Below are 25,662 nucleotides of genomic sequence, written 5' to 3' on the forward strand. Positions count from 1 at the left end.
TTATTATTTATTATAAATATTTTCAATTGTAAAAAATGTCCTAGGTATGAGCAGTAATCACCACAGTAGCTTAGGATAGAAATGTAACATTTTCAAAGCCAGCCACTGAAGAGGGTAATTTCCTTCAAGTAAGTAAATGAGATAGTTATTTCATCAAGAAATGGAAATGGGCTGACTCACTTTCTTCCAAATCAAATAATGCAGTCCAGTGCAAATTGTTGAAAGAGTTTTGATTCTTTTATTTCCAAATTGGATTTGGAGAGTTTCTTCTTATTCCGACTCTGTCACATGCAGGAGCAGGGCAGCAGAACTGAGCCCTGATAATGTAATTAGTTGGATAAGGCTCTCTACAAAAAAAACTGCAGAAAACAATCGCCTATGATTTTATTTCCTCAGTAAAAAAATACACCTTGAGAAAATACAGAGAAATGGTGAAAAGCGCATATTTAAGTTAGAACTGTACTCAAACAACTCTTTCATGCCTCTGGCTGTAGCGTCAACAGTTAAGGATATATGGCAGTTCCACGTCAATTTGAAAAATTGAATGTCTTTGTAACTTGTGTTTCAAATATTCCTTATACAACAACAAAAAAGAAATTCTTATGGTACAGTTGAGAGAAGAGAAAGAGGTACTTTGCAAAGTAGAAAAGAAATATCTATTAAGAGCTTTCAGTTGAACTGGAAGAGACTTTAAAAAAAAAATAAAACCAAATAGTGTCTGAACCCTCTAGTCACTCTCAAGATGGATCATTTGGAATAAAATTGATAAAATTCATTGCTTGTCAAAGCTGCCCACATTTTTCAGTGAGCTGGGCAGTGTGAGTCATCTACAGTCTCATCTTGACTTTGACCCCTGAAAACCACAAGTTGTGAAACTGTTTAAATCTCTACTCCTTTAACACTTCTCTAAATAAATGGCATTTAGAATTTCTTAAGGTCTTGTTTTTGTCTCCAAATTCCTAAATCAGATTCTAAGACATTTCTATGGTAAACTCAAGAGTTTTAACTTAATGACCATACATTCTGTTATCAGTTCTTTTGCCAAAATTTGTTTTTCTCCAGCAATGTCCAATAAGATACAGTAATTGTTTTCCCCCATAAAATTCTATCATTTGAATAGTGTTTTCTTGACCTTCCCATTCAATTGTCTCCACAATCCTTCAGGTAAGAGAATCACTTATGAATATCACCCACACTAAATTGTATTAGGTCCCAGGGTGTGATTTTTTGGTATGAGGGGATTTTCAAATGTCTTCCTAACTCCGCAGCCACTTTCATCATTTATATCTGAGTTATTTCCTGTTTTTCTTACTACAGGAATGATTTGGTACTCAAGCCAGTAATCTTGGTGATTTAGTCATGTCATTATCAGAAATACCCTCAATTAGAAAAAAAAATACGCATTTTCCTAAATTGCTGACTTTGTTGGGATTTTGGTGGCAGTGACTTTAGAGTCCTGTTTCTATAACGTATAGGCTGGGTGACCCTATTTCAGTTGAGAGTAGAGAAGAAAAAATTTTAGAACTGGGAAAGAAACACTAAGACTTGGGATGAAGGGTGGCTCAGTCGGTTCGGTGACTTCCTTCAGTTCAGGTCATGATCTCAGGGTCCTAGGATCGAGCCCTTCATCAGGCTCCCTGCTCAGTGAGAAGTCGGCTTCTCCCTCTGCCCCTCTCCCCTACTCATTCTCTCTCTTTCTCTAATAAATAAATAATATCTTAAGAAAGAAAAAAAAGAAACATTAAGACTTTTCAGGTGAACTGAAGGTGTTTTCTTTTTACTGTAACTCCTCAAATATTATCTAATCCCTCAAGTCTAAGTTTCTGTGTTCTCATGTGTCCCATGGAAAGGACAATGACAGTCCTGTACCTCACATAGTATGGGGAGGAGGAAATAATAAGGCAAGCAGGGAGCTCAGTCCAGCACCTGGCCTAACAAGCACTCAATACAAGTTACATGTTATGACTTTAATTGGGTATTGATTGTATTTTATATATGACCTATTCCCCCTGAAATAAATCCATCACCCATGAAAACTTTTTAAAGGGGATTCCATAGATGATAGGTTATTCACTGGACCGCTAAAGAAAGACTCATAAAACGACTTCCTAAAGCCAAGGAGAGATAATATATGGTAAGTATTTATGTATCATTTTTTAAATAACTGGTTTTGTTTTAAATAGCAGGAACAATATTTCCATTACTCTGAGCCACAGGTGACTCAACTACACCAATGTTTATTGTCCCAAGGAATAGCTGACCAATATTAGGCTGTGGAATCCTATAATGCCTTTGCTCGGTGTGGGCCTGGGCATCGAGATTCTGTGTAAGAGATGCCAGACCTATTTTGGTAGTAGTGGTACTAACCATTGCCCAAAGTTGGCAATCACCAGCTCACAGAATTTGGTGCTCTGAGCAAAGGTGTTAATTATTCCCCTCCCCCCGTTTCTTCAAATGTACCCTTTACTTTCAGAGGGCCATTTTCTCTTAAACTGACACACATCCTCAGGTTTAACTAGACAGAAAAACAAACATGGAAAAAGTAGATGGGCAAACAACAGTGAATCTGCGTGCACACTCTGCGTTCGATGCCAAAACTAAGGCCAAACTCAGTTTGGTTAAGAGTAAACATTTCCTCTTAAGCATTTTGGACTTACCAGAAACAACAAGAATTAGAGGGTTGACACCTTTCTATGGTGTTAAGTACTTTCACCAAGGGACCAGGTTCCTTCAGGTGCTATCTTATTTGGATTTTAACTCGTCCTAACATTCCTCCAAGAGCGATCACAGCACACCACATGACTATTCCCTTTAACTCCTAAACCGCGGGGCAACTGGCTGCAGCTTCAAACAACACTATTAAAAATACCACAAGGGAACCTTGGAGCAGGAACTCCAGACACAAGCTACAGCCTCGGGACAAAGAGAGGCTGTAATGACTTTGAGTGATACTGGGATGGAGATTCAGCAGAATTTCAGAGTCTGAGAAAAAAAAACAAAAACAAAAACAAAAACCAGTCCCCAAAATTCTTGTGTTAGGTTCCTAGGGATGGGTGTCTGTGGTTGTGCAGGTTTGTCAAAAGACAAGAATAAACTTCATCTCCCCCTACCTCCCTTAAATTTTTCTTGTCAACAAATTCTTGATCAAGTGTCACTACAACTCACAATGGCTTGGCAAAGTTGTCCTAAAGGGAAGCTCCCCATTACTGGGCCTTTGCAAAGAACAGCAGACTCATTAGTAGATGTTTTCTCTTTTAACCTGGATATCTTTATTGTGCCATCTAAGCAATTACTTGGAAGTCTTCTGGTGAAATCCTGACTCTAAGGGTTTAAAATGCAAGTGCAGAAATTAGCACAGCCAGGGCTACATGAGAGGCCCCGGGCATCCAAATGTGAATGAGTGTTTTGAAAATCCAGCAGACTTAATGGATTAGTCTAGAGTCCTGCCACGTGGGAGGTCCAAATTCAGGGCCTGGGATCTGGGAAGAAGATGTTACGGTCGTGTTGGTGAAGGAAGAGGAGGAAGAGGAGCCCGTGCCGGTCTTTCAAAGACACCTTTTCTGGGTGGGAGAACAGCAGAGAAGCCAATGCTGGCTTCCAAGTTCTGCAATAGAGTCATCACAAACTGAGCATGACAACAGAAGAAAAGGTTTTTGTCTTGCTTATTCTGGTTAATTGGCTTATATGCTTCTGGATTCTTCTCAGAAGATCCAGTCGGCTAGACGTGATTATTTATTTTTTCAGGAGATTCCAGGAGCATGGGCACACTGGGCTTCTTCTGGTCTTCCCCTCTCATAGAGTTTTTCCTCCCTATCACATACTTCAGTTTGAAATTTTACATTCTGTACTATAGTTATTTGATTAATATAGATCTCCCTTCTCCTGGCTCCCAGATTATAGGGACTTGGACAGGGATAATGCTTCTTTTGGCCATCATATATCCCAAGAGACTTGCTGAGGTCTGGCACATGGAGATTCTCAAAAAATTACTTGTTAAAAGAATATTGTCTAAAATGTTAAATAGACCAGGTCTGGACCTAACCCAAAAGCAAGCAATTCATAGGCTCAATAGTAACAATGGCTTATTTAATATGTGCCTAGAATAAAAAATTGTCTAATTTATTTGTAAATCTGTAGGTTCTATTTAACTGTAATTGTCAATGAGAAAATGCAAACAAGGTAACTGGTATCAGGAGAAGAAAAAAATCCACCTCTAGGTGGTCTGAAGTAAAGTTGGAGTTAGAAAAGCTATGGCAAGACATAAATGGGGACTATGAACAAGCAGAGAGCATGAAGAGTAGAAAAAAGCAGGTCCAGAACAAGAAAACACCAGATAGGCAAACAAACAAACAAACAAGTGGTAGAGTCTCAAGATACCATATGTCCGACCAACAAAGATGAAGTCACAGCTCTCTAGAATTGTGATGATTCCTCAAAATTGTTATGCCCTAATCCTTGTAAGAATGACATTTATTTTGATCTAGTTATTTCTGATAGCAGCCAATCTGATGGCAATGCTATTACGTGATGATGCGGGACCTTTGTGAATTACTGTATGAAGACGCCCACTCTTTGCCAGTAGCCTGGGAATCTGGAGTTCTTTCTTGGAACTCTTAAGAATGGTTCCAGGAAAAGTTACCTAATAGCCTTGATTCAAGGAAATGAAACTCCTCTCTTGAACTGGCTGTTTGAATATGTGGTCACTCATGTAAAATATAATTTTTTTCAAAGTACTACATCATGGTGTACCCCTCAACATTTACTGCAATTATACATGGGAGTTCTACTTGTCTTGGATCTCATAGTCCTAGAGTTGGTTTTTATTTGCTGTCTGGTCCTCACTTCCTGGTAGTGATCATAGCAGGATGCATCTTCTTTTTTGAGTCACTAGAGACCATCTGGAGTTCAACAAAACCTAACTTGGGAGATCTCTGGCAGCAATGAAATTCCCTTCTATAATCACTTTATAATCATGAACAGCACTCCTTGTGTATGGGAGCAGAGGGGCACAGGCTCTTCTTGAACATATCCTTGCCTTGTCTTGTGCTTCAAACCACACCCTGCTCCTAACTCAAACACAGATGTTGGGAAAGTAGCCGTGAAGAATGACAAAGGGGCTGGGCCTCGGGCTGGGAGACACTGCCATGAGAGATGAGGAAGTGTCATGAGGGGAGAAAGGGATGGATTCTGAGCTTGGAATTAACAGGGTACAGAGGGTAAGGAAAGTGACATTAGATAAGGTGGAGGAGATCATGGAGAAATAAGAGAAGGAGGCAGAGAAGAGAATAGGAAAGAAGGAGGCAGAGGATATAATGAAAGAAGTGTGGGAGACTGCAGTGGAAAATATAAGAATAGAGAAAATATGGAAGAAACAAAAAGAACGGCAGTGAAATGAGAGCAAAGTGATAGAGAGTTGTGTTCTGGGTGTAGAATCTGAACTGTAACTGCCAGGGATGGAATCCCAACTGTACAACTTTTCAGAATAGTGACTACGGGAAATAATGACTATGAGCCTCAGTTTGTTCTTCTGTAAAACGGGGTTCTAATTCTACCTCACAAGGTTATGAGAATCCAGTGGGATCACATGTGTTGTCTCAGCACAGGGCTTGGCACAGAGCTGGTGTTACTGTGAGTGAGGTGAAAGGAGAGCAGAACAGAAGGGTGAATGAAAGAACAAGATAGAGTAAGTAGGAAGGAGATTCAGACAGAAGAACGAAAAAGAAGAGAGTTTCTCCTAATGATTTTAACCTTTCTTTTCCCATAATATGATTCAAGTTTCTATGCCCATGACCTTATTTCTACCTGTTTTCATGACACTTGGGAAAAACAAGTACATGTTGAATACGAATGCTTTTTTAAATTGTATTTTTGTACTAAACTAACCTGCAGTAGACTGTATTTCTTTAAGAGTTTAAATTATTCCCTGGAAATGAGTAAGATCAAGGTTACATGATGCTAAACCAGTCATTCAAAACAACCATTTATTTTCCCTTCCTCCTTACTGTATTGACTAGCCATTTGATGGAACTAAATGAATTGACTGGTTATTTTGAAATGTGTGAACCCAGCTGTAGCCTGTAGGGAGAATAGAGCCCTGGTGTCCTTGGTGGTGTATCTTTCCAAGTTTCTCTCCACAACATGAACCACTTCCTTTTACTTGAAGACATTGTGTTTTTCTCATTAATCTCATGGTCCAGGGCTAGTGTTGAGTATGGAGGCAGCTCTATGCCCATGACCAGAAAACAACGTGATGGAATTGGCCCACAGTATGAAAGGGAGGCACTATGGAGTGGTTCTTACCCTCTCAAGAAAAGTGGAGTGGTAGGTAAAGTATGAAAAAGATATGAAAGAGATCTGTTTGTATATTAGGGAGGAGAAATGAAGCCACAGCCCAAATCAGAAGGAAAAAAAAACTGTTTACACTCATCACACAAATGCTTCAAAAGTGCACTGGGCACAGTGTTGTGTGTTTGTCACATCACAGAGATGTCTCCCTAGTATATCCACACAGCTGGATAAATAATGTGCTCACAGACTCACCAATGGCAGTGAGATGAGAGGCCAACCTTCTCTGGCCATTAATAAGGCTACTCTTAAAATGCCATTCAGAATACACCAAAAGTTGTTTTATCTTTTTCACAAAGACATGACATTTTGTAAGATCATGTGACTTATTTAAATTATTGGCCAATGAAGAATAGGCCAGTACTGGCAATTGCTTCACACATTTTCCTCATTCTGATTCAGAGGTATGACAATATGGAGGTCATCCGTCGTTTCCTTCTTTCACGTTATTCCCTCCTATCAAACGGGTTAAGAGGCAGTTTCATTCCACTTTCCTTCTTACACAGGAGAAACAAAGTTTTCAATGTTCGCTTCTACTGCCCTATGTTTGGCTTCTAGATTCTACTTAATGGTCATTTTAAGATACTCTAAGAAGAGATGTATATGGACCTCCTGGCTTCAGGACTATTAGACACAGAAGTCCATCCATGATGGTGTTCTAGCACTCTATGCTACATAGTGAAGGCACAACAAAAGAATTGACATATTATTGGGCGGGCTGTTTAGGAATAAAGAGGCATAAACTACAACTTTTAGAACAATTTTACTAGGGCTATGCCTGGGTCACTGAGTCCGTTAAACCTCTGACTCTTAATTTTGGCTCTGGTGGTGAGATTGAGCCCCATATTGGGCTACATGTTCGTTGGGGAGTCTGCTTGAGATTCTCTCTCTCCCCCTCCCTTTGCCCCTCCTCTTGCCATCTCTCTATCATAAATAAATAAACAAACAAACAAATCTTTAAAAAAAAAAAAAACAATTTCCTTAGTTATGTTGGAGGTAAGTATGGGAGCTATGGAAACACAGAGAAGATCCTGACCCAGCCTGGGGAAAAAGGCAGGGCTTGGGTACAGGTGTTTCCTAACCTAAAGACTGGGTGAAATGAGCCAAGTAATTAACAGAAGAAAGTGTGTTCTAGATGGAGAGAAGAGAACAAGCAAATGCAGAGAGCTGTAAAACATGGCATGTATGGGTGGAAGAAGTTTGGTACTGGAAGAGTCCGGTGGGTCCTGAGTACCAGTGCCAAGGAGATTAGATTTCATCTTGTGGCTGATGGGAGGTCTAGAAGGATTTTAAGCAGGGCAGTGACATTTTCAGACTGTTTTCAACTATATTAATTTGGTTGCACTGCAGAAGGCTAGGCTAAGAGGAGTATGCCAAAGATAGACTATTGAAGAAACCAGTTCTTAAATTTTTTGATATACAGTAAGAAATACATTTTCATGGTAAAATGGCTATGAGTGTGTGTGTATGTCAACAATATCATAAAACAATTTTTAGCTTTGATACTATAGATGTGGCTTTACATTCTATTACTTCCTATTCAATTCTATATTTTTAAAAATAAAATGCTAAATGCAACTGACAGTTTCAAAATACTATTGCAGGGACTACTACAGTAATCTGGGGCGAGCTGATGAGTACCTAACTGGAGAAGTGTCAGTAGGGTGTAGAGGAGAATACAGATTTGACAAATATTTAGAAAGTAAAATAAAAATATAGTTATTTATTTGATGGAGGGGTGTATGATGTCCAAGTTTCAGTCTAGGATAAAAGTGCTTCTGATCAAGAGAGGAAGAACAGATTTGCAAAGAAATATGAATCCAGTTTTTAACATGTTGTATTTATTGATTTTTAAGATTTATTTATTAGCGAGAGAGAGAAAGCACATGAGTAAAGGGAGGGGGGGATGAGAGAGAGAAGAAGAGAATTTCAGGAAGACTCCCTATGGACCATGGAGCCTGACATGGGGTTCGATCCCAAGGCCCTGAGATCATGATCTGAGCCTAAATCAAGAGTCAGACGCTTCATTGACTGAATCCCCCAGGTGTCCCAAACTTGTTGTATGTAAGCACTGGAATATCATCCATCAGGCACTGGGCTTTTGCCTGAGTCTAAAATCAGGGAGGAGGCCTGAGTAGAGACAGTTTCGGGAATCGCCTTCCAAGTTGGGAGGTATAACAACAGAAGTACCTGAAAGCATCTAGAGAATGCACAGAATAGAAAAACAACAGAAAGTGAACACTCATGTTTAAGGGGGGAAGGAGAGGTGGAAGACAGATCATGAAGGATGGTGATAAAGAATATTCAGAGCTGCATGGAGACAGGAGAATCGTCTGAGGGAGAATGGCTCCTAATAAATATGTGTTGACTAAACACTTAGTAAATGAATAAGGAGAAGGTTTCATAGAAAGGTCTCCAGGATCAGGGCAGAACAGGCGAAAAAGAGTTTCCTAGACACCACGATGAGGGTGGTGGGAGCTGAGGTATGTGAGAAAATCCACCTACCGGTGGCTTGAGGAGTGTCTGGGAGGTGAGGAGGGGGCATGGCCTGACCAAAAAGGGAAAAAAAGAATGAGCTAAGGGATCAACAAGGGGTCTGTTATCGGGCTTTGCTATTGCTTGGTTTTGTATTGTCTTTAAGATTGAGAGAGACATGGCTAGGGAAAGAGGTAGAAAAGGAGGAGAGAATGCAGATATGAGAAGAAGAAAGGATAAGGGGAAGCAAGATCATAGAGGTACTGAGAAGAGAGGGCCAAGGGCACCGAGGCAGAGGTTGACTTAGAGCCCGAAAGGGAAGGGACCCACCACCTGCTGAGACCCGGAGGGAGGAAAGGATGGGTATGGGTGTCAATGAGGGGACACAGAAGCTGAGGAAATTCATGTCCTCACAATGAGTTTCTTCGTGAGGCAGCTAGTAAAGGCATTTGCTGCAAGGTGATGAGCAGCTGCAGGGTCAGGAGGCCTGACAAGGGGAAGTTCAGAATAAGCACCAAGGGAAGTGAGAGAGAGCACAGAGTGAGGATAGAGTGTCAAGTGGCGCTGAGGGTCCAGCCGAGGTGAGAGCCTTGACTTTTCTTGAATTCCAGCTGGAAGTCATGTGGGATTTTTCCCGCCAAGAGTTCAGATAAGGAAGTGGAGTGAGCAGATCCTGAAACTGACAGTAATGGTTTTTTCCTGCAATGTGTAAATTCTTTTCCTGGAAGGCAAGGAATTTGAGAGAGCCTGAGTAGGAAAGGAGGAGAGGAAAGGAGACTGAAATCCCCATATTAGGGACTTGCTGGACAAAATATTCTATTTCCCAGTGTCCTTTGCAGCTAAACGTGGCAGGTGTCTAAGTGAGCCAAAGGGGATTATAAATAGAAGCATTATGTGGGGTTTCTGGGAATTCTATTCCAAAGGGAGGGGATGTGCTATTCTTCCTCTCTTGCTCTGTCCTACTGCTGGAAATTCAGATGTGATGGCTAGAGCTCTCTCGATGTCATCTTGGACCATGGAGGCAAAGCCTCTACTCTAGGGATGGTGGAGGAATTATCTGAAAGGGTCATAGGTCCCACAGCAGTACCAGCCTTGGACTGCCCAGTCTAGGTCTCCTTTACAGAGAAGAGAAATAAATTTCTATCTTGATTAAAGCATAATTTTTCAGAACTCTTTCATTCCAGCTGAACCAAGGTCCAGCTACGATAGTGTGCACACCCTGTGTCTGAAACACAAGCAGGCTGTCTTGGGAGAGAATGTTAACCCTCCACCACCAAATGTCAAGCAGGAGACACACTGTACAGTAAGCAAAGCAGCTCTGGTCTTTTTAGGAGATTATAGGCTGCTCTTGATTTGAATGGAGGGGAGACAAAAGCCAAAACTTGAATTTCTTCATTAAATGTTTAAAAAATAAAAAAAGCCACAGGGATGTTATTGCCTTTTTCCTATGACGGCAGGCAGTCGTCTGCACTTTTTGTAAAAGAAGGTATTAAAATTAATGACAACATTAACACCCAGCATGACACATTTCCACTGTCTTACACATTTTTTTTTCCTTCCCTGAAGGGTCAGAATTCCCATCGGTCGGCATAAAATGCGCTAAGCCCAAGCCTAGTAAATCACTCATACGGCCCTGTTTTTAAAGTGACTAAACAGCTGTAGTTTTCAAGGTCAGCCAAATCATCTGCCAGGGTCACATGTGTTTCACACGTCAAGTAACGTATATGGGCTCCACTACATTCAGGATCGAACGGAAAAAGACATTTGCAAACAAGTGATCTGAAGCCATGTTTCCAAACAGCTGCTATGGTTATGTGGATAAGAGTTACTATGTAAACCATGTAAGTTGAGGACTACGTTTCCAATCACCCAAAAAGAATATTCATTACAATCCATAAGGTCCAAATCGAGAGGGCCAGTTACTGATCATGAAGACACAATAAATATTCAGTCAGGATAAAAAGTAAAAGTATACAATTGCTGTTATTACTGGTAATGACCTTGTTCATGTGCAAGTGAGAAGAATGTGTACGGGGTATAAAAACAACAACAAGCAAACACAAAAGTAAGATGGAACCTAGTTAAATAGCTAAGGACAGAGGACTTGAGGTTAATGAGACTTGGCTACTACTTCTCCCTCCACTTCATGCTGCAGGCAACACTGACTAGAAGCTAAAGATGTGATTCCCGGATGCTAATAACTTCCTTAATAAGCTGGAGTAATTGGTATTATGGAGCCATACTGATGGCACAAGGAGGGGATGACCTGAGGATTTAAGGAGTTGCAGAATAGAAAATTTCTTATTCTTCTTTTTTTTTTAACTTCACGTTTTAACTCAGAGCATACTCAGAGATGTCTGGCTTCCACAAAGAAAAGGAAAACGGTATTGGTTTTTGTCAACAGCTCCTCCAGTGGGTTGTCCTAACTCGAAAGGGATAATTGGCTTTGAAGAGTAGTTCTTACATTGACTTTTTATTGAGTTCTCACAATATTCTTGGTATGTGCTCTTCAAAGCCCACAATAGGCCTCTTCATCTTGTTTATATTTACTAGTCCTAATGATCTCTCATGTGTGAGACGTGCTGAATGAAGATTGCCTTCTGACCAGTTAACCCCCCTCTGCAGGTTTCAAGGTTGGCTTCTGTATTCTGTAGGCAAAATAACAGGCACCTCCCAGTCAGCGGAGTGGGGCAGACAGGCATAGACAAATACTCACTCTAGCTAAGTATGGGCTCCAGTCAAGCTGGAAAAGGTCTCTCAGCTCTGAGTCACTTATACAATCAAGTCCCTGAACATGTTTCTGTCCCTAATATTTTGTTGCTCTAGGCAACCATCAAATCCACACGAAGACTTCTGCCAACTGGAGACGATGACTAGCCAGGGGAGCCAGAATTTTCTGTTAACCCTTTGTTGAAAATTCAAATAGTAAATGGTGGGTGTCAAGGATATTCTCTAAAGGATCTATATCAGAGAAAGTGGAATTCATACATGGACTTAGTGTATCTTTTATTCAACTCCTCAGGGAAATATAATTATAGAATACGAAGATACGAAGGCAATTAATCAGGAGCATGCATTTTTAAAAAAAAAAATTAAAAAAACATGAAAGAGCTGGTTGGATTTTTAGATATCATCTAATCCAATCTCCTCATTTTATAGATGGAAAACCAGCTTAAAGTACTGACCCAAGATTAAGCAGAGAGCTAGTGACAGAGCTGGGAATAAAGCTCTGGTCCCTAAAACCTTGGGATTATTGCTTTTTCTATAAGTTTCGCAAGTTCAGGGCCACAAGCAGAATGAAGGAATGTTAACAAATCACAAGTGAGGGGTGCCTGGGTGCTCAACTGGTTAAGCATCTAGCTCTTCATTTCAGCTCAGGTCATGATCTCAGGGTCGTGAAACTGGGCCCTGAATCAGCTCTGCCCTCAGTGGGGAGTCTGCTTGAGATTCTCTCTCTCTCTCTCTCTCTCTCCCTCTGTTCCTCCCCACCACCTGTACTCTCTTTCTCAAATAAATATATACATCTTTAAAAAAATCAGTAAATAAATCACAAGTGATCACTTCTCTTTTGTAATAGCAAATATTCCTGGATGGGAAGGGCTACTCGGCTGGGATGTTGGGAGCAATGCTGAACTTCTACCTAGGTAGTGACCATCCATTAACATGCCCATTACAAAAGTCTGGCCAGGTGAAACATTTAACTATTCCAAAGTATCTGAAAAGCATTCAAAGTATATCATTGCTTATCTGAATTTGATCTTTGATTCATCTGAATTCTTAAGACACTTATTCTCTATGACACAATCCTGGGGGTTGATTCTTGGTATCTTTTTCATATGTACAATTATATCTTACTAAGTCCTTGAAAGTACGACTACATCTTACTTATTTCCATTTCCCTGAAACCCAGAGTACAGAATTAAATGTTTTTTGTTGATTGCTTGATAAGTCAATATTAATCTTATTAGCTCTAGTACTTTAGTAATAATCTATTTACCTGGAAATCAATTGTTTGGGAACTTACTCTATTCAATACCAGTAAATAGGTGCAAAGAACCCCAGAACGGTCAACAAATGCCTTTAAAAGCTCATTTTCTAAAAAGCAGAATCAGGCCTGTAAATGAACAGAACAGGGGATCCCTGGGTGGCGCAGCGGTTTGGCGCCTGCCTTTGGCCCAGGGCGCGATCCTGGAGACCCGGGATCGAGTCCCACATCGGGCTCCCGGTGCATGGAGCCTGCTTCTCCCTCTGCCTGTGTCTCTGCCTCTCTCTCTCTCTCTGTGACTATCATAAATAAATAAATAAATAAATAAATAAATAAATAAATAAATAAATAAATAAATAAATCTTTAAAAAAAATAAATAAATGAACAGAACAAACTGATGGTTGCCAGAGTGAACCGGGTTGGGGGGATGGGCAAAATCAGTGAAGAGGAGTGGGAGATACAAGCTTCCAGTTATGGAATGATCAAATCACAAGGATAAAAGGCACAGCATAGGGAATACAGTCAACGAACTGATACCGTAATAGCATTGTGTCACTGCAGATAGGAGCTACACTTGTGGTGAGCCCAGAATAACATTTAGAGAAGTTGAATCACTATGTTGCACACCTGAAACTCATGTAACATTGTGTGTCAACTATACTCAAATTGAAAAAAAATTTAAAACTTGTTATATGCATTAAATATCCTAAAGCTCTACCTCAGAGATGGATTGGCCGCAACTCCACTTTTATTTTGAGTTCATTTGTTCTTATTTTCTTTTTTTTAAAAGATTTTATTTTTTAATTCTTATTTATTTATGATAGTCACAGAGAGAGAGAGAGAGAGAGAGAGGCAGAGACATAGGCAGAGGGAGAAGCAGGCTCCATGCACCGGGAGCCTGATGTGGGATTCGATCCCGGGTCCCCAGGATCGCGCCCTAGGCCAAAGGCAGGCGCCAAACCGCTGCGCCACCCAGGGATCCCATTTGTTCTTATTTTCAACTCAAGGCAATGGCTAGGACTTCTGGATTTCCAAGGCAAAAGAAGCGGCAGATCAGAAAAGAGGTCACCGAGGCCGGTTCACTAACAACATTAAAGAAGTGATCATTGGGAGCAGCAGATGAGAAGTTAAAATGCAGCAACATCTGGGGCTCTGAAATACTGGGGGGAAAGTCCATAGATTATTAGCTCCAAAGGGCATCTGTGAATGTCAAAAAAGTATAAAAGTAGATGTATATAATCACGATCAGAGCCATGGAAAATAATTTCCTTACATTCGGTGCATGCCTTTAAGAGGTTAAGAATGAACAGCACACCTTTCAAAGATTTTCATTCCAAATGATTACAATAAGATTATGACCTTGAGTTTCCTAGAATATTAGACATGGGGAACATTTTCTCCTACATGAAATTTAGGTAATCTATGCACTGAGATAAACCAGCCTTAAATTCCAAATTGGAATTCAAGTATCAAACTATTTTTATCCGATATATAATCCTATATATGCTATATATAATAGCAAGGATCACAAGGGTTCATATACTGTCAGAGCCATTTCACAGCCACTCAGATTCATACAATTACCAGTTACTAAATCCCACACACCTGTTCTTTTATCATTTGCAACAATCTCTTGCTCTATATTTCTGCAAACTAACTATTTTGCTAGTATAGGGCCTTTATTAGACCTTTTTCATGGACATCGCTATTCTGTGGTCTCTCAAATTTTTATATTTTCTTCTTTCATTCTTTGGAATTTTAAAAAGATTCCCAGGTGATTATAATGAACAAACAAGTTTGTGAACCACTACCCTAAACTCTTGGCGCAACATTCATTTGACTCTTAACTACACCCTACAATGGAACTAATACCCGTACACATGTCTATGATTTCTGAGCTGAGCTGCTCTTAAAGTATGCTTTCCCTCCATTTCCATTTTCTCCCTTCTGTTTATTAACAACTATTTCATAATTCTTAGGAGCCACTTCTTCCAGAAGACCTTCCTTATCTTGCTTAACATCTCCAGCAGAGAGGTGCTAACGTTCTCTCTGCGTTTCTTTTTAGAGGTGCCATTTGATGCTAAGGCTTAAACAAAGATGGTGGGGTGGGAGTGGCTCTCTTAGTTTTACTTTTTCTTTGTAGGGAAACACCTAAGGGGATCTGTCACACTTATGAATCTACCCTTCTTTGAAGGTCTGATTTGAAAGCAGATTGGGCTACACTTTGCACAAAGGCATTTTAAATGTGCAGGTGTGACTGCCCAAATTAACAACAATACTTTGAACTTTTACAGAACCTTTCATCAAATGGTATCAAAACAATTCAGCTTATAAAGCCTTAGGAAGCTGGTGGACAAAATTTTCTATTGATATATAAATGGGGATTTACTGCATTAGCTATGTTGGTGATTTGTTTCAAGTCCCAAACAATGGAACGTTTAGGCAAAGAAAAATATTTTCTGCAGGCTACGTCTTCAAATAGTGACATTTAATCTTGAAAACCTTTAAGAAAAAATAATCCTTTTCTTTTTAAATTTTTGTTGAGTTTAAGTTACCAGTACACAGGCACTTGTATTGAGAATTTAGTGATCCTTTTTTCTTAAATAAAAAAAAAAAAAAGGAATGCTTTACAAATTTGCGTGTCATCTTTGGGCAGGGGCCATGCTAATCTTCTCTGTATCATTCCAATTTTAGTATATATGCTGCTGAAATGAGCACAGAACCTAATAATTATTTTTCTCTCTTAATTTGACTATGCATTAATTTCTTTTTGATAATCCAAAGAAGGTCACTGAACATACTAAAATGGACTTCACCTGTGGTAAAGGAGAAGCATACTCACCAAAGTATTTTTAAATGAACAAAAGTGTCTAACAAATCTGTTTGAGTCTTGTGGTTATTATTACTTAAACGTGTCTCTCCAAAAACACTTACGAATCTAATCTTTTTCTGTTTTCCTCCTTCTGGCTGCTTTCGCTATTTTTCCTCACATACATTACCGTGAGCTCAAGACTGGGAAGAGCAGTGCATTCCCATTTTCCCATATTTTAAATCTGTTGTTAAGTAATATGAGCAAAATGTGTCTGAGGAATGTTTATCAGACTATGGTTTTTATTTGGCTTTGTCCTAGCATATTAGTTTTTTTTTTTTAATTTTTTGCCCCAATTCAATGGTTTCTTTGATGTCTTGTTTTGACCAGCTGCTGAGCTTTTTGTGGCTGTCCATTTACATCACTTTAAAAAATGGTACATAAATGAAATTTGAACAAAATGAACAGTACTTTCACATTGTTTAAAAATCAAACATGTTCCTAAGGAATCTGATTTATGGCAGATGGAGAACAAAACCTTCCAGAGGGAGGGCTGTTAAATGAGTCTTAATTGCTTGCACATGAAAATATAGTGACTAAGATTGTGTGCACAATTAGGAATTTAAACATGTAGAAAAGAACTGGCCATGGAAACATTTTTGCAGGCATAGCTAGTTTGTATGAAGACAGACAATAGAAGACAAGTTAGTAAAGGAAAATCATTTTAAGAGAAATTTAGCTGTTTACTTCTTTCTTCTTTATGTAAAGCTTCCAATTGTAAAGATGATTCATTTACCTCTGAAACTTACTGTACATTCAAGGGGAAAAAAAGGTTTATTCAAGAATTAGAATTTATTTTTTAGTCCCTACTATGTGCCAGATACTAGGCGTGGTGCTTATTCATTTCATTTAATCCTAACGATAGGTTTGTTATTAATCTACATTTTATAGTTGATAACTAGAGGCTCAGAGAATAAGTCGCTTAAAGTGAAATGGTTAATAAGGGGCATAGCCAAGATTCTCTGTATTGACTGAATAAATTCGAAGCCACCTTCTCCCACCCTCCACCATGCCTAGTAGTTCCCCTGGTAAAAGATACATACCCTTCAAAAAAAAGTAACACTAAGTGTCTTCTACTTTCAGTTTCTAGTCAAAATGCCTTCCTTGTGTTGGGTGACATGGCATGGTGGGGTTGGCTAGACCAGCCAGAGTTGGTCAGATCTGGGGTTTGGACAGAGATGGTAGGTTTAGACACAGAGACAAGAGCTGGGTGGCTTCAGAAGCTCTTCAGAGTGTGGGGCCAAGTGGAAGGATCTAGTCAAGAGATTCAGTGCCTCAGTGGCTCCATAGGTAGCCACCATAAGGCCAGTGAGGTTCTATGTGGTTCTGCCACAGTGTGTGGTACTCAGTCTAGCTGCCCATAGCCCTCGCTGGGCCCTCCTCACCATAATGCTGATGTTCCAAATGAGTAGATTGTGTGGTGTTCTTTAGTGACCCTCCATCTGTCTTCAGAGATCTAAGTCCATCTCATGCCTCTGATGGACCAAAGTGCCTTTTCCAGGGGACCTCAAATTCTCCTTCAGATTCTTTCTCCTTGGGAAATCTTTACTTTCCTGGGATGGGGTATAGGCTGTTTCTAGGAAGCGTCTGATGAATGCCACTGTGTGGATATCCATAACTAAAGTTCAAACAATGAACCTTCCAGTAAACTCAGAAACCCAGCTCGTCCGTACACTGGGGCTCTACTTACATGTTTTTCTTAGAAAGTTGAGAGGCTTAATAACAATCCCTCTCTATTATTCTGTATCCCTTAAAGTAAACCTAATTAGGTACTGACTTATTAGACTACAGTACATTTAGATTACTATTAAACAAAGATTACAGGAATACAAATTATTCCTCACTTTGATTCCTTATAAGCAAACCCAGAGCCACGGATCATGGGACCCTGTATAGAACTGAGCATAAAGGAGGTATCAATAAACGTGTGGATCAAATAACCAGGCAGTCAAATCACTTTTGTGCCTTCAGAGACACTGGATTCCCAGGGATACATTAATGAACAGGTGTCATCTGCATTTCTAAGAACCTTAACGTTATAAAGAATAGCTTGCTGAGATATATCTTAGCAAAATAAAGTGCGTTGTGACCAACCTTCTTACCTCACTATAATCAATAATAAGTCTTGATCCACCAATATTTATTCCCCTTCTCTAACGGTATCCTAATTTGCTTCATGAAATTATTTGGTGTCTCCACTGGGTAATTTTAATTAGAGCATAGCCCACAATGATCAAGTGCTTCCTGTGTGCCATGCATTGTGCTTATTTTTTTTATAAATATCATCTCAATTTTCATAAACTCCTTATGAGATAATTACTATTACTATGCCCACTTCAAAAACGAAGGACTTGAGGCTCTGGAAGGTTAAATGAAGTGTTTGAGGAGAAACATCTGTGTGTGGCGGAGCTGAGATATGAATCCACATAATCTGGCCTCATAATTTAGGCTCTTAGTACCACATTCTAGTACACAGTCTGGCAGAAAAGCCAGATGCCCTGTTCTTCTATAGCCAAGACCCAAGACTCAAACTAGACCAATTCGACCCCTTCCTGGAATTTTACGCTTGCATTAGATGAACAGAGAAACTAAAAACAGTTGTAGGAGGCTTACTAGGTTGCTTGCTCCTGCTATGAGAATTTCCCTTTATTTGTGCCTTTCTAGCATTCTGAAGAGGAATTTATTCCTTCCACCCTGATCCTCCAGCATGCCCACTAATACTCAGGGAATTGGAAATGATTCCAATATTCTATTTTACTTAAGTAGATTAGATTTCATTTTACTAGATTCTCCTTTACCTAAGTTAGCAGAGTTGGGTTTTACCTTGGAACCAGAGGATCACTGCTGATACACACCATTACCTAAGAGGAGGGTAGCCTAGGCGAGAACTGTGCAAATCCTCAAGATAGGATGCTGAAGCACACGGGAAGTGCCCAGTAATAATTTGATAGACTCCATGAGAAATACTGAGTGTCAAAATGCCAGGTTGGTTTCCTCTGCTGCCCTCTCTGTTGAAACGATGAGGGCTTGGGCCCCTCTCTCAGCTGGCGGGCTGAGACACACTAGCCTTCTTTATCTCCAGGACTTGTAGTGGTTTCCAGGGAATGGAACAGGGTTGAGAAGATCTTTAGAACACAAGGTGTGACTGAAGAGGCAAAAAGACTCCTAGAGATCATGGCTTTCCCCTCACAGGCTGACTTCAGATGAAGCAGACTCTTCCAAAATGTCTCCTGGGAAAACCTATCTGGTATGCTTATTCCGTTGCCATCACTCTACGATTAAAATCCTAAAGGACACCATCTTCCTTCAGAGTCTAGGCTTCACTTCTTTCACATCCATTCCTCCTTGGAATGGATTCATTTCTAGAATTAGCCTGATGCAGGCTATTCTGACATTCTGTTTGTTGACTAGGGTTGGTAATCATATTGGAAATAAGGTTTCTGGTCAAAAGTGAAGCATGACAATCCACCAATCAGACGGCGTTTTCCCAATATGGCCTACGAAATATCTCTGAAACCATTTCTAAAATGCTCTCAGCGGTGGCAGCTGGGCTGAAAAAAGGTACGGTTTACAAAGATAACTACTTTTAAGATCAACATGAATGGCACAATAGTGTCTGTTGATAGTCTTGTAATGCTTTTCAATATGTAAGGTGCTTTTCGCCTACCTTTTCAGCAAGAGCTAACATTCACTGTTACCAGACACTGTGCCAAATATTCTTCATGCATTATGTCATGTAATCCTCAAAATCAAGAGAGATTATAGTTATTCACCATTTTAACAGCAAAGACTCAGAGCATAGAGTAAGTTGCCTATGATCACAAAGTGCATGAGCAGGAGAGCAAGCCGTGAAACCCCAATTCCCCTTTTCCCTCCTGCCAGGTTCTGACTTACATGTCAAACAAGCAAACAAAACTTACAACAGTTTGGAATGTTTTTCAAAATAAAAACCTGTAGGAAGAGAAAACCTAGGTCTATTTCTAGATGAACAATTCTAGTTAAAGAACACAGTCGCATAGTCACCTCAGAAGCCCTCATCTGTTCCTCCACTGCAAGCTCTCCATTCCAGGACCCGTCCTTTTCCGTTTCCCTCCCTAGTAACATGGAAAACATTTCCTCTTTTACTGCTCTGTCTGCTACTTTCTTGTGCTGGTTAAGTTTTCCCTAAGTTCATGAACTGGGTCCCCAGACCCTCTCCAGTCTCAGCTACGTGACAATGTCGACTGCTTCCTGGTTCTCTAGGGAAAAGACGTCTCATCCTGACTCAGTTCTTCTTCCCTCCTTTCCTTATTTAGCTACTCATCTACCCATTTATTTACAAACCCTCTGTTTTCTTTTAACTTAATGCTCTTTGTCAATCAATAGGGCACATTTTATCTTTTTCAGTTCTGAGAACCTCCAGGATGATGGTTCTAAAGCTCAGTGGAGATATTTTATGCCTCATTGGGATCTCAGAGCCTAAGCACAATCTTTCATGTTTCAGAAACAGAGAAAGGGCAAACCCAAGAGGGCACGCACAAATGAGGTTCTCCACGTGGACAACTCAAGTGTGCAGTAGCAAATATCAGAAACATATCGGAGGGGGTGAGGCGTGCAAAATACACTGAATTAGAAGTACTTCCAGAGTGCCCATGGTGCTCAGAGAGAACCACAAAAGAGAGAGAGAGAGAGAGAGAGAGAGAGGATAACACACTACATAGCACTGGATATTTATTTAAACATTAGAAATATCTAGAGGAAGTACATCCGGAGGATAGAGAGCTCAGGAATTTCACAGCTAGAAACAGAACCCAAGAAAATGATCATGGGTATGAAGAGCCTATGGTGAATCTAAAACACAGAGATGATGAATCTCATCAGTCCATAAAAACTGCTATTTCAGGGGTTAAGAGTGAGTGATCCTAGAAGCACGGTGAGTGCCGAGTCTCAGGCACTCAACCTTCCTTTTAAAAATTTTTAAAGATTTATTTATCTTAGAGAGAGTGAGCATGAGTGGGAGGGGCCGAGGGAGAGGGAGAGAGAACCCCAAGCAGACCCCACACCCGGCCAGAGCCTGATGCGGGGTTCGATCCCAGGACCCGGACATCCTGACCTGAGCTGAAACCAAGAGTCAGATGTTTAGCCCACTGTGCCTGACCCAGTGCCCCGGCTGCCAAACCTCTGATATACCCCACCTGAGGCACTTCTCACACAGACCACGCGGCCTTTCCCCTGCGTCAGTTCCTGCCCTGGACACTCTCACCGCTGGCGGGTACTTCAGAGGAGTCAGGACTGTGGGAACTAAAGAATCCTTGAGGAATTCTACGTCCCAGGCAGGAATCCTTCCCTTAGCTTATGTAACTGAATTCTTAGGGTTTCCCAAAAAGTCGTCTGGATCCATAGACCTTAACCATCCTCTTGTCCTACTCTGCATTCATATCCATTCAGTAAAAGGATCATATACATTCATTTTCTGCTCTGCTTTAAAAACAAAATAAGAGACAAGAAAAGAAATTCCAGAAATACCTAGGGAATAACTCTCCTAGGGCAGATGACACAAATTGCGTATGTTTTTTGTGCACATGTCAATAAATCTAAAGAAAGGAAACCTTAACGATATGCCTTTGAGTCAGCTGTAACTTATCCTTTGTCATTTGTGGCTGTATATTGGACTCTCATAAGGGTTAAAGGAGATTATGCGTGTAGAGTCTTTAGTACATATTAAATGTCAGAAAACGTTACCTTTCATTAATATTAGGAGTCATGACATAGCCAATGGATTTAAAAAAAAAAACATTTTCTTAGATGGGTAAAGAAGGCTGCTAGAAGTGAACTCCCCATTGATTCATGGAGTCAAACAATTCCTTGTCACATTTAACCAGTAAAATTTGGGAAATTAGACCCAAAAGAATTTTCATTGCTTTGCTCCACCACAGCAATGTTTTTCTGAGTAGGCTTAGAATATTCTCTAAGGCATATATGGGTGGGAAGCACTTTGTGGGTAAAGGGAGTGACTTAAGAATGGAGCTTTTGTTCTTTCTTTCTCTTTTTCTTTCTTTTATTTATTTTTTTTTAAGGAAACTTGGTACTGTGTCTAAGAAGACAAAAAGGATACAGTTACTAAACATAACATTTCCCAAGCCCGCTCCTACCCCCTACACAAAAATGGACATGATACTTCGTTTTCTTCCAAGAGAAGAGCGAGCTGAGCTAATTAAAATCTTGTATACATTTTGAGAGATAACAGCAATGACAGCCCAGTGATGACGACCACAGTGACGTGGTTTGGACTGATAATAATATCACCTTGTCTTTCCTTCCTAATCACACAGCACTTCACACATAGTATCTTGTTTATCCTAGACTGCATTGTTTGTTACATGGGGGTGTGGGTGTCACTAATACACTTTTCAGAAAGACAGTGATTTTCCAACAAATTATGAGCAACGTCATGGCAACACTGTGCAGTGGTACTTTCGCCCACAACATTCAATATTCCATTATTCTCCCAAATTTGGCTGATCAAATGGTTCACCATTCATTAATAATATAGATGGTGAGCCTTATCCCAAAGCTTCTGGACTGTCTGGGAAATCTGTCCTTTTACATTTGTCTTCAACCAACCCCTGGTGATCTCTTTAGCCAGGAGAGCTTGGGAAATACTGCCCTTTTCAAACTCAGGGCAGTGAGGAAGGGTTATTGGCTGCAGTGGATTTAGTGGACATTCAGATCCTCTCTTTTCATGGCAGCTTTGCTGATCACTGGGAGAATAATGAACAGTCGTGCCATTGGTGTCACAGGCTCAGGTTCAGTAGATACTGTCCTATCCAAGGGGTATTATTATTATTACTTGAAAATACAGTTAATTTTTCACTGTGGCTCCCTAATACTGAAGTATCAGTAGGCAGCACTTCATCAGTGCTTTTTCTCTGTGGGGAAAGACAAACAGATAACTGAGACCTGGGAAATACAAACATGCTTGTCACTAGATTCTATGTAAAATGGTAAAGCTATATTTGCTCTTGCTACTCACTAGTCAACAGCTAAGAAATGTCTTAAATTAAATCTATCATACATAACTAAAATGCGTTAAATATGTGCCTAATGCCCACGTAGCACTTTATCATATATTCTTTAAAATAGAAGCATTTTGACATGATTAAATTTTTCTCATAAATCATTTAAAAACCTTTTTATTATAGAATTTTTCTGTACCTAAATAGAATTCATATGTTATTTAGCATTTGGGATTGTTTTCGATCTTTGATGCATATACACATGTGCTGCGATGAACATCTGTGTGTATGACTTCAACTTTCCCGTCTTTTCTCATCAATCCTCAATCTAATCACCTGTCGAGTCTTCTCAGCTTGGTCTCTGAAAAGAGCTGTGAGTCCATTCCCTCATCTTCACTGGCCACACCACCACCTGAGTTCAGAGCTGCATTACCTTTAGCGGGTACTTGACCTGTAACAGCCTCCTGATGAGTATGGGGCTGCCTCTGCTCTCTGCTTTTTGGTCTGTTTCCATTCCATTTATTTTCTTTTTTTCTTTCTTTCCTTTTTAGAGATAGAGGTGGGGGAAGGGCAGAAGGAGAGGTAGAGAAAGAGAATCCTAAGCAGGCACTCGTGCTCAGCGCAGAGCTAGATATAGGGCTGCATCTCATGACTCTGAAATAAAGACTTGAGCCAAAATCAGAGTTGGAGGCTTAACCGACTGGGCCACCCAGGTGCCCCTTTCCAGGCCATTTTCTGTATTGCTTCCAACGTTGTCATTCTAAAATACATACTTGCTTCTCTGCACAGGAATGATTCATGATTTTCCCTTGTCCATAAAATAAAGTCCACCACGGTCAACACTGGCTCCAATACTCTTTACACAATTGCTTTAATCTGCTCCTGCAGCTGATCCATACACTTTCAACTCTCTTTGCTCTTTACTATCCCCAGTCCCTTGATCTGACAGGCATTCTGTGCTTCTACCCTTACTCTTGCTGGTCCCTTGGGGTCAGAGGATCATCTCCTACCTAAATGCAGAACTTTACATTCGTCAAAGCTCAGCAGGGAGCTTTCCATAGGTGGTACATATATTTGAAGTTGCTTCAATCATGGCCCTTTGCCGGCACATAATTAGTCACGATTCCTTCTCCCCTTGACTGTGAATTGCTTGATGCCAGTAGTCACATTTTACTCATTTCTTGATCTCCAGCACCAACTTTATGGCAGGCCATATAGAAAACATTTGTTCACCAAATGGACAAGAATAATAATAAAATGAGAGCATTTATAGTGCCTACCACTTGTTGAATACATTCTAGGTACCAATTGCTGACTTAGGATTTACTGACGAGAAAATAAAAGCTTAGAGAATTTAAGAAAATTGACCACAATTACACAGCTAATAAAAGGAAAGCTAGGGTTTCGACTTATATGGTTTGACTCATAACCTTTTTACTGTGCTGACTAAATGAATATGCAATCTCATTTAATTATGTCAATTACAGTTATAACAAAATACCCAGAGCAGAGATTCAAGCAATAGAGATTCAATTAGTTATTTTCTTCATGATTATGCATTTTTTTCACTGTTTAAAAAAATCAAATATGACTTCAATTCTTGATTGAAAAGTCACTGTGTCAGACTTGGTCTTTTTCACATATACTCTACTAATCTAAATAAAAGTATAGAAAGGCAAGACAAGTTAGCTATAAGAAAACAGACTTTTACACCTCTAAAAGATGATAAGTGTTAACAGTTATATAGTCATGCTCCATGCATTTAAGCAAATCTTTCAGTTCAACGCTTTGTCCAGAAAAGTCTTTTAACTTTTTTGTAAAAGTAACATCCTTTGGCTTAAAAAAAATATTTTTTAAAGACTTTATTTATTTGGGGGAGAGAGAGAGAACATACACGAGCAGGGGGAGGATCAGAGGGAGAAGGGCAAGCAGACTCTGTGCTGAGTGCAGAGCTTGATGCAGGGCTCAATCACACAGCCCTGAGATCATGACCGGAGCTGAAATCAAGAGTCAAATGCTTAACTGACAGAACTGCCCGGCACCCCTGGCTTAAAAATTTAAAACATTTGGTAGTCATTAGATGTATTGAGTGTAAAAGTAAAATAAGCAAAAAAATTTCCCAAAAAGTCAATGTACAGACATTCACATACACAATCTTCATCAATTTTTCATTCAAGCTATTAAACCACATGTACTCGGCATTTCTCAATCATATTCTTAAAAATGCTAACTGAGCTCTCATTTTCTGCAATTATTATAGTCTTGTTACAATCTGCTCTTATTAAAAGAAAGGGGGGGAAAGGAATTACATGAAGCAGTGCCTGCTGGTAGAGGAGGACTTCCATGGACAGCTTGGTCCCCCCCTTCTTCCTTCTTGCACACTGCCCTATCACACATTGTAGCTCAGTGTTTCCCCAGGCTCTCTCCCCTACACCCCTTTTGCCCTCTTTATGCAGACCTTGCTTTCAATTATCTGTCATATTACATCTATTTCTTTTTATATTATATACACTACTTGTTCTGTCTCTCTGTCTGTCTGTCTGTCTCTCTCTCTCACACACACACAGGCACACACAGAGACTTAAAAGGACTACTTAGTATTACTGTCACCATAAAATAGTTTCTTGGTTTCTTTTCTTTAATAAGCACAAAATGTTAAATGGTTATCCAGATAAAACACAATAATTGTTCCAGTTAAATATCTTTGTTTCTCCCCCACTTACTGAATTGGAGAAATGGCTGTGTGCTTTAGAAAGAACAATAAACGTACAAGGTTAAGTTTCTTCTCATTGTGTTTTGACTGATTAGTTCTATTTGGATGGTTTACTTTTTAAATCCTCTACTTACCAACTGACTAAATTCTATTTAGAGCACGTTCATTTTTTAAGTAGTTGTGAATATTCAAGATGAAAAGAATATGGAGTGGAGACTTACACCAAAAATTTTTTTGGGCTAAAACCAATTTTGTTTTATGCTTGTCATTGCACCACCT

General features: G+C 39.8%; 1 protein-coding gene and 1 non-coding gene across 34 annotated transcripts in view; both read right to left on the bottom strand.

Moving 5' to 3' along the window:
- PDE4D (phosphodiesterase 4D) overlaps nt 1-25,662 on the bottom strand; it is a 1,438,885-nt gene that overhangs the window by 164,446 nt on the left and 1,248,777 nt on the right. For 5 of the 33 annotated variants that reach the window (XM_049097811.1, XM_049097810.1, XM_049097814.1 and 2 more), the window contains one exon: nt 15,461-24,667. The exons of the other annotated variants lie outside the window; for them this stretch is intronic. In XM_049097811.1, the coding sequence (XP_048953768.1) occupies nt 24,636-24,667 (32 nt within the window). In that variant the 3' untranslated portion in view covers nt 15,461-24,635. Of the gene's footprint in view, nt 1-15,460; nt 24,668-25,662 lie in introns of those variants that run through there. 33 annotated transcript variants of the gene reach the window in all.
- On the bottom strand, nt 15,418-15,524 carry LOC112660709 (U6 spliceosomal RNA). Its single transcript, XR_003137149.1, has one exon. It is a non-coding gene; the product is annotated as a U6 spliceosomal RNA (small nuclear RNA).

Source organism: Canis lupus, chromosome 2 (assembly GCF_003254725.2).
Source record: "Canis lupus dingo isolate Sandy chromosome 2, ASM325472v2, whole genome shotgun sequence".
Taxonomy (NCBI): Eukaryota; Metazoa; Chordata; class Mammalia; order Carnivora; family Canidae; genus Canis; species Canis lupus.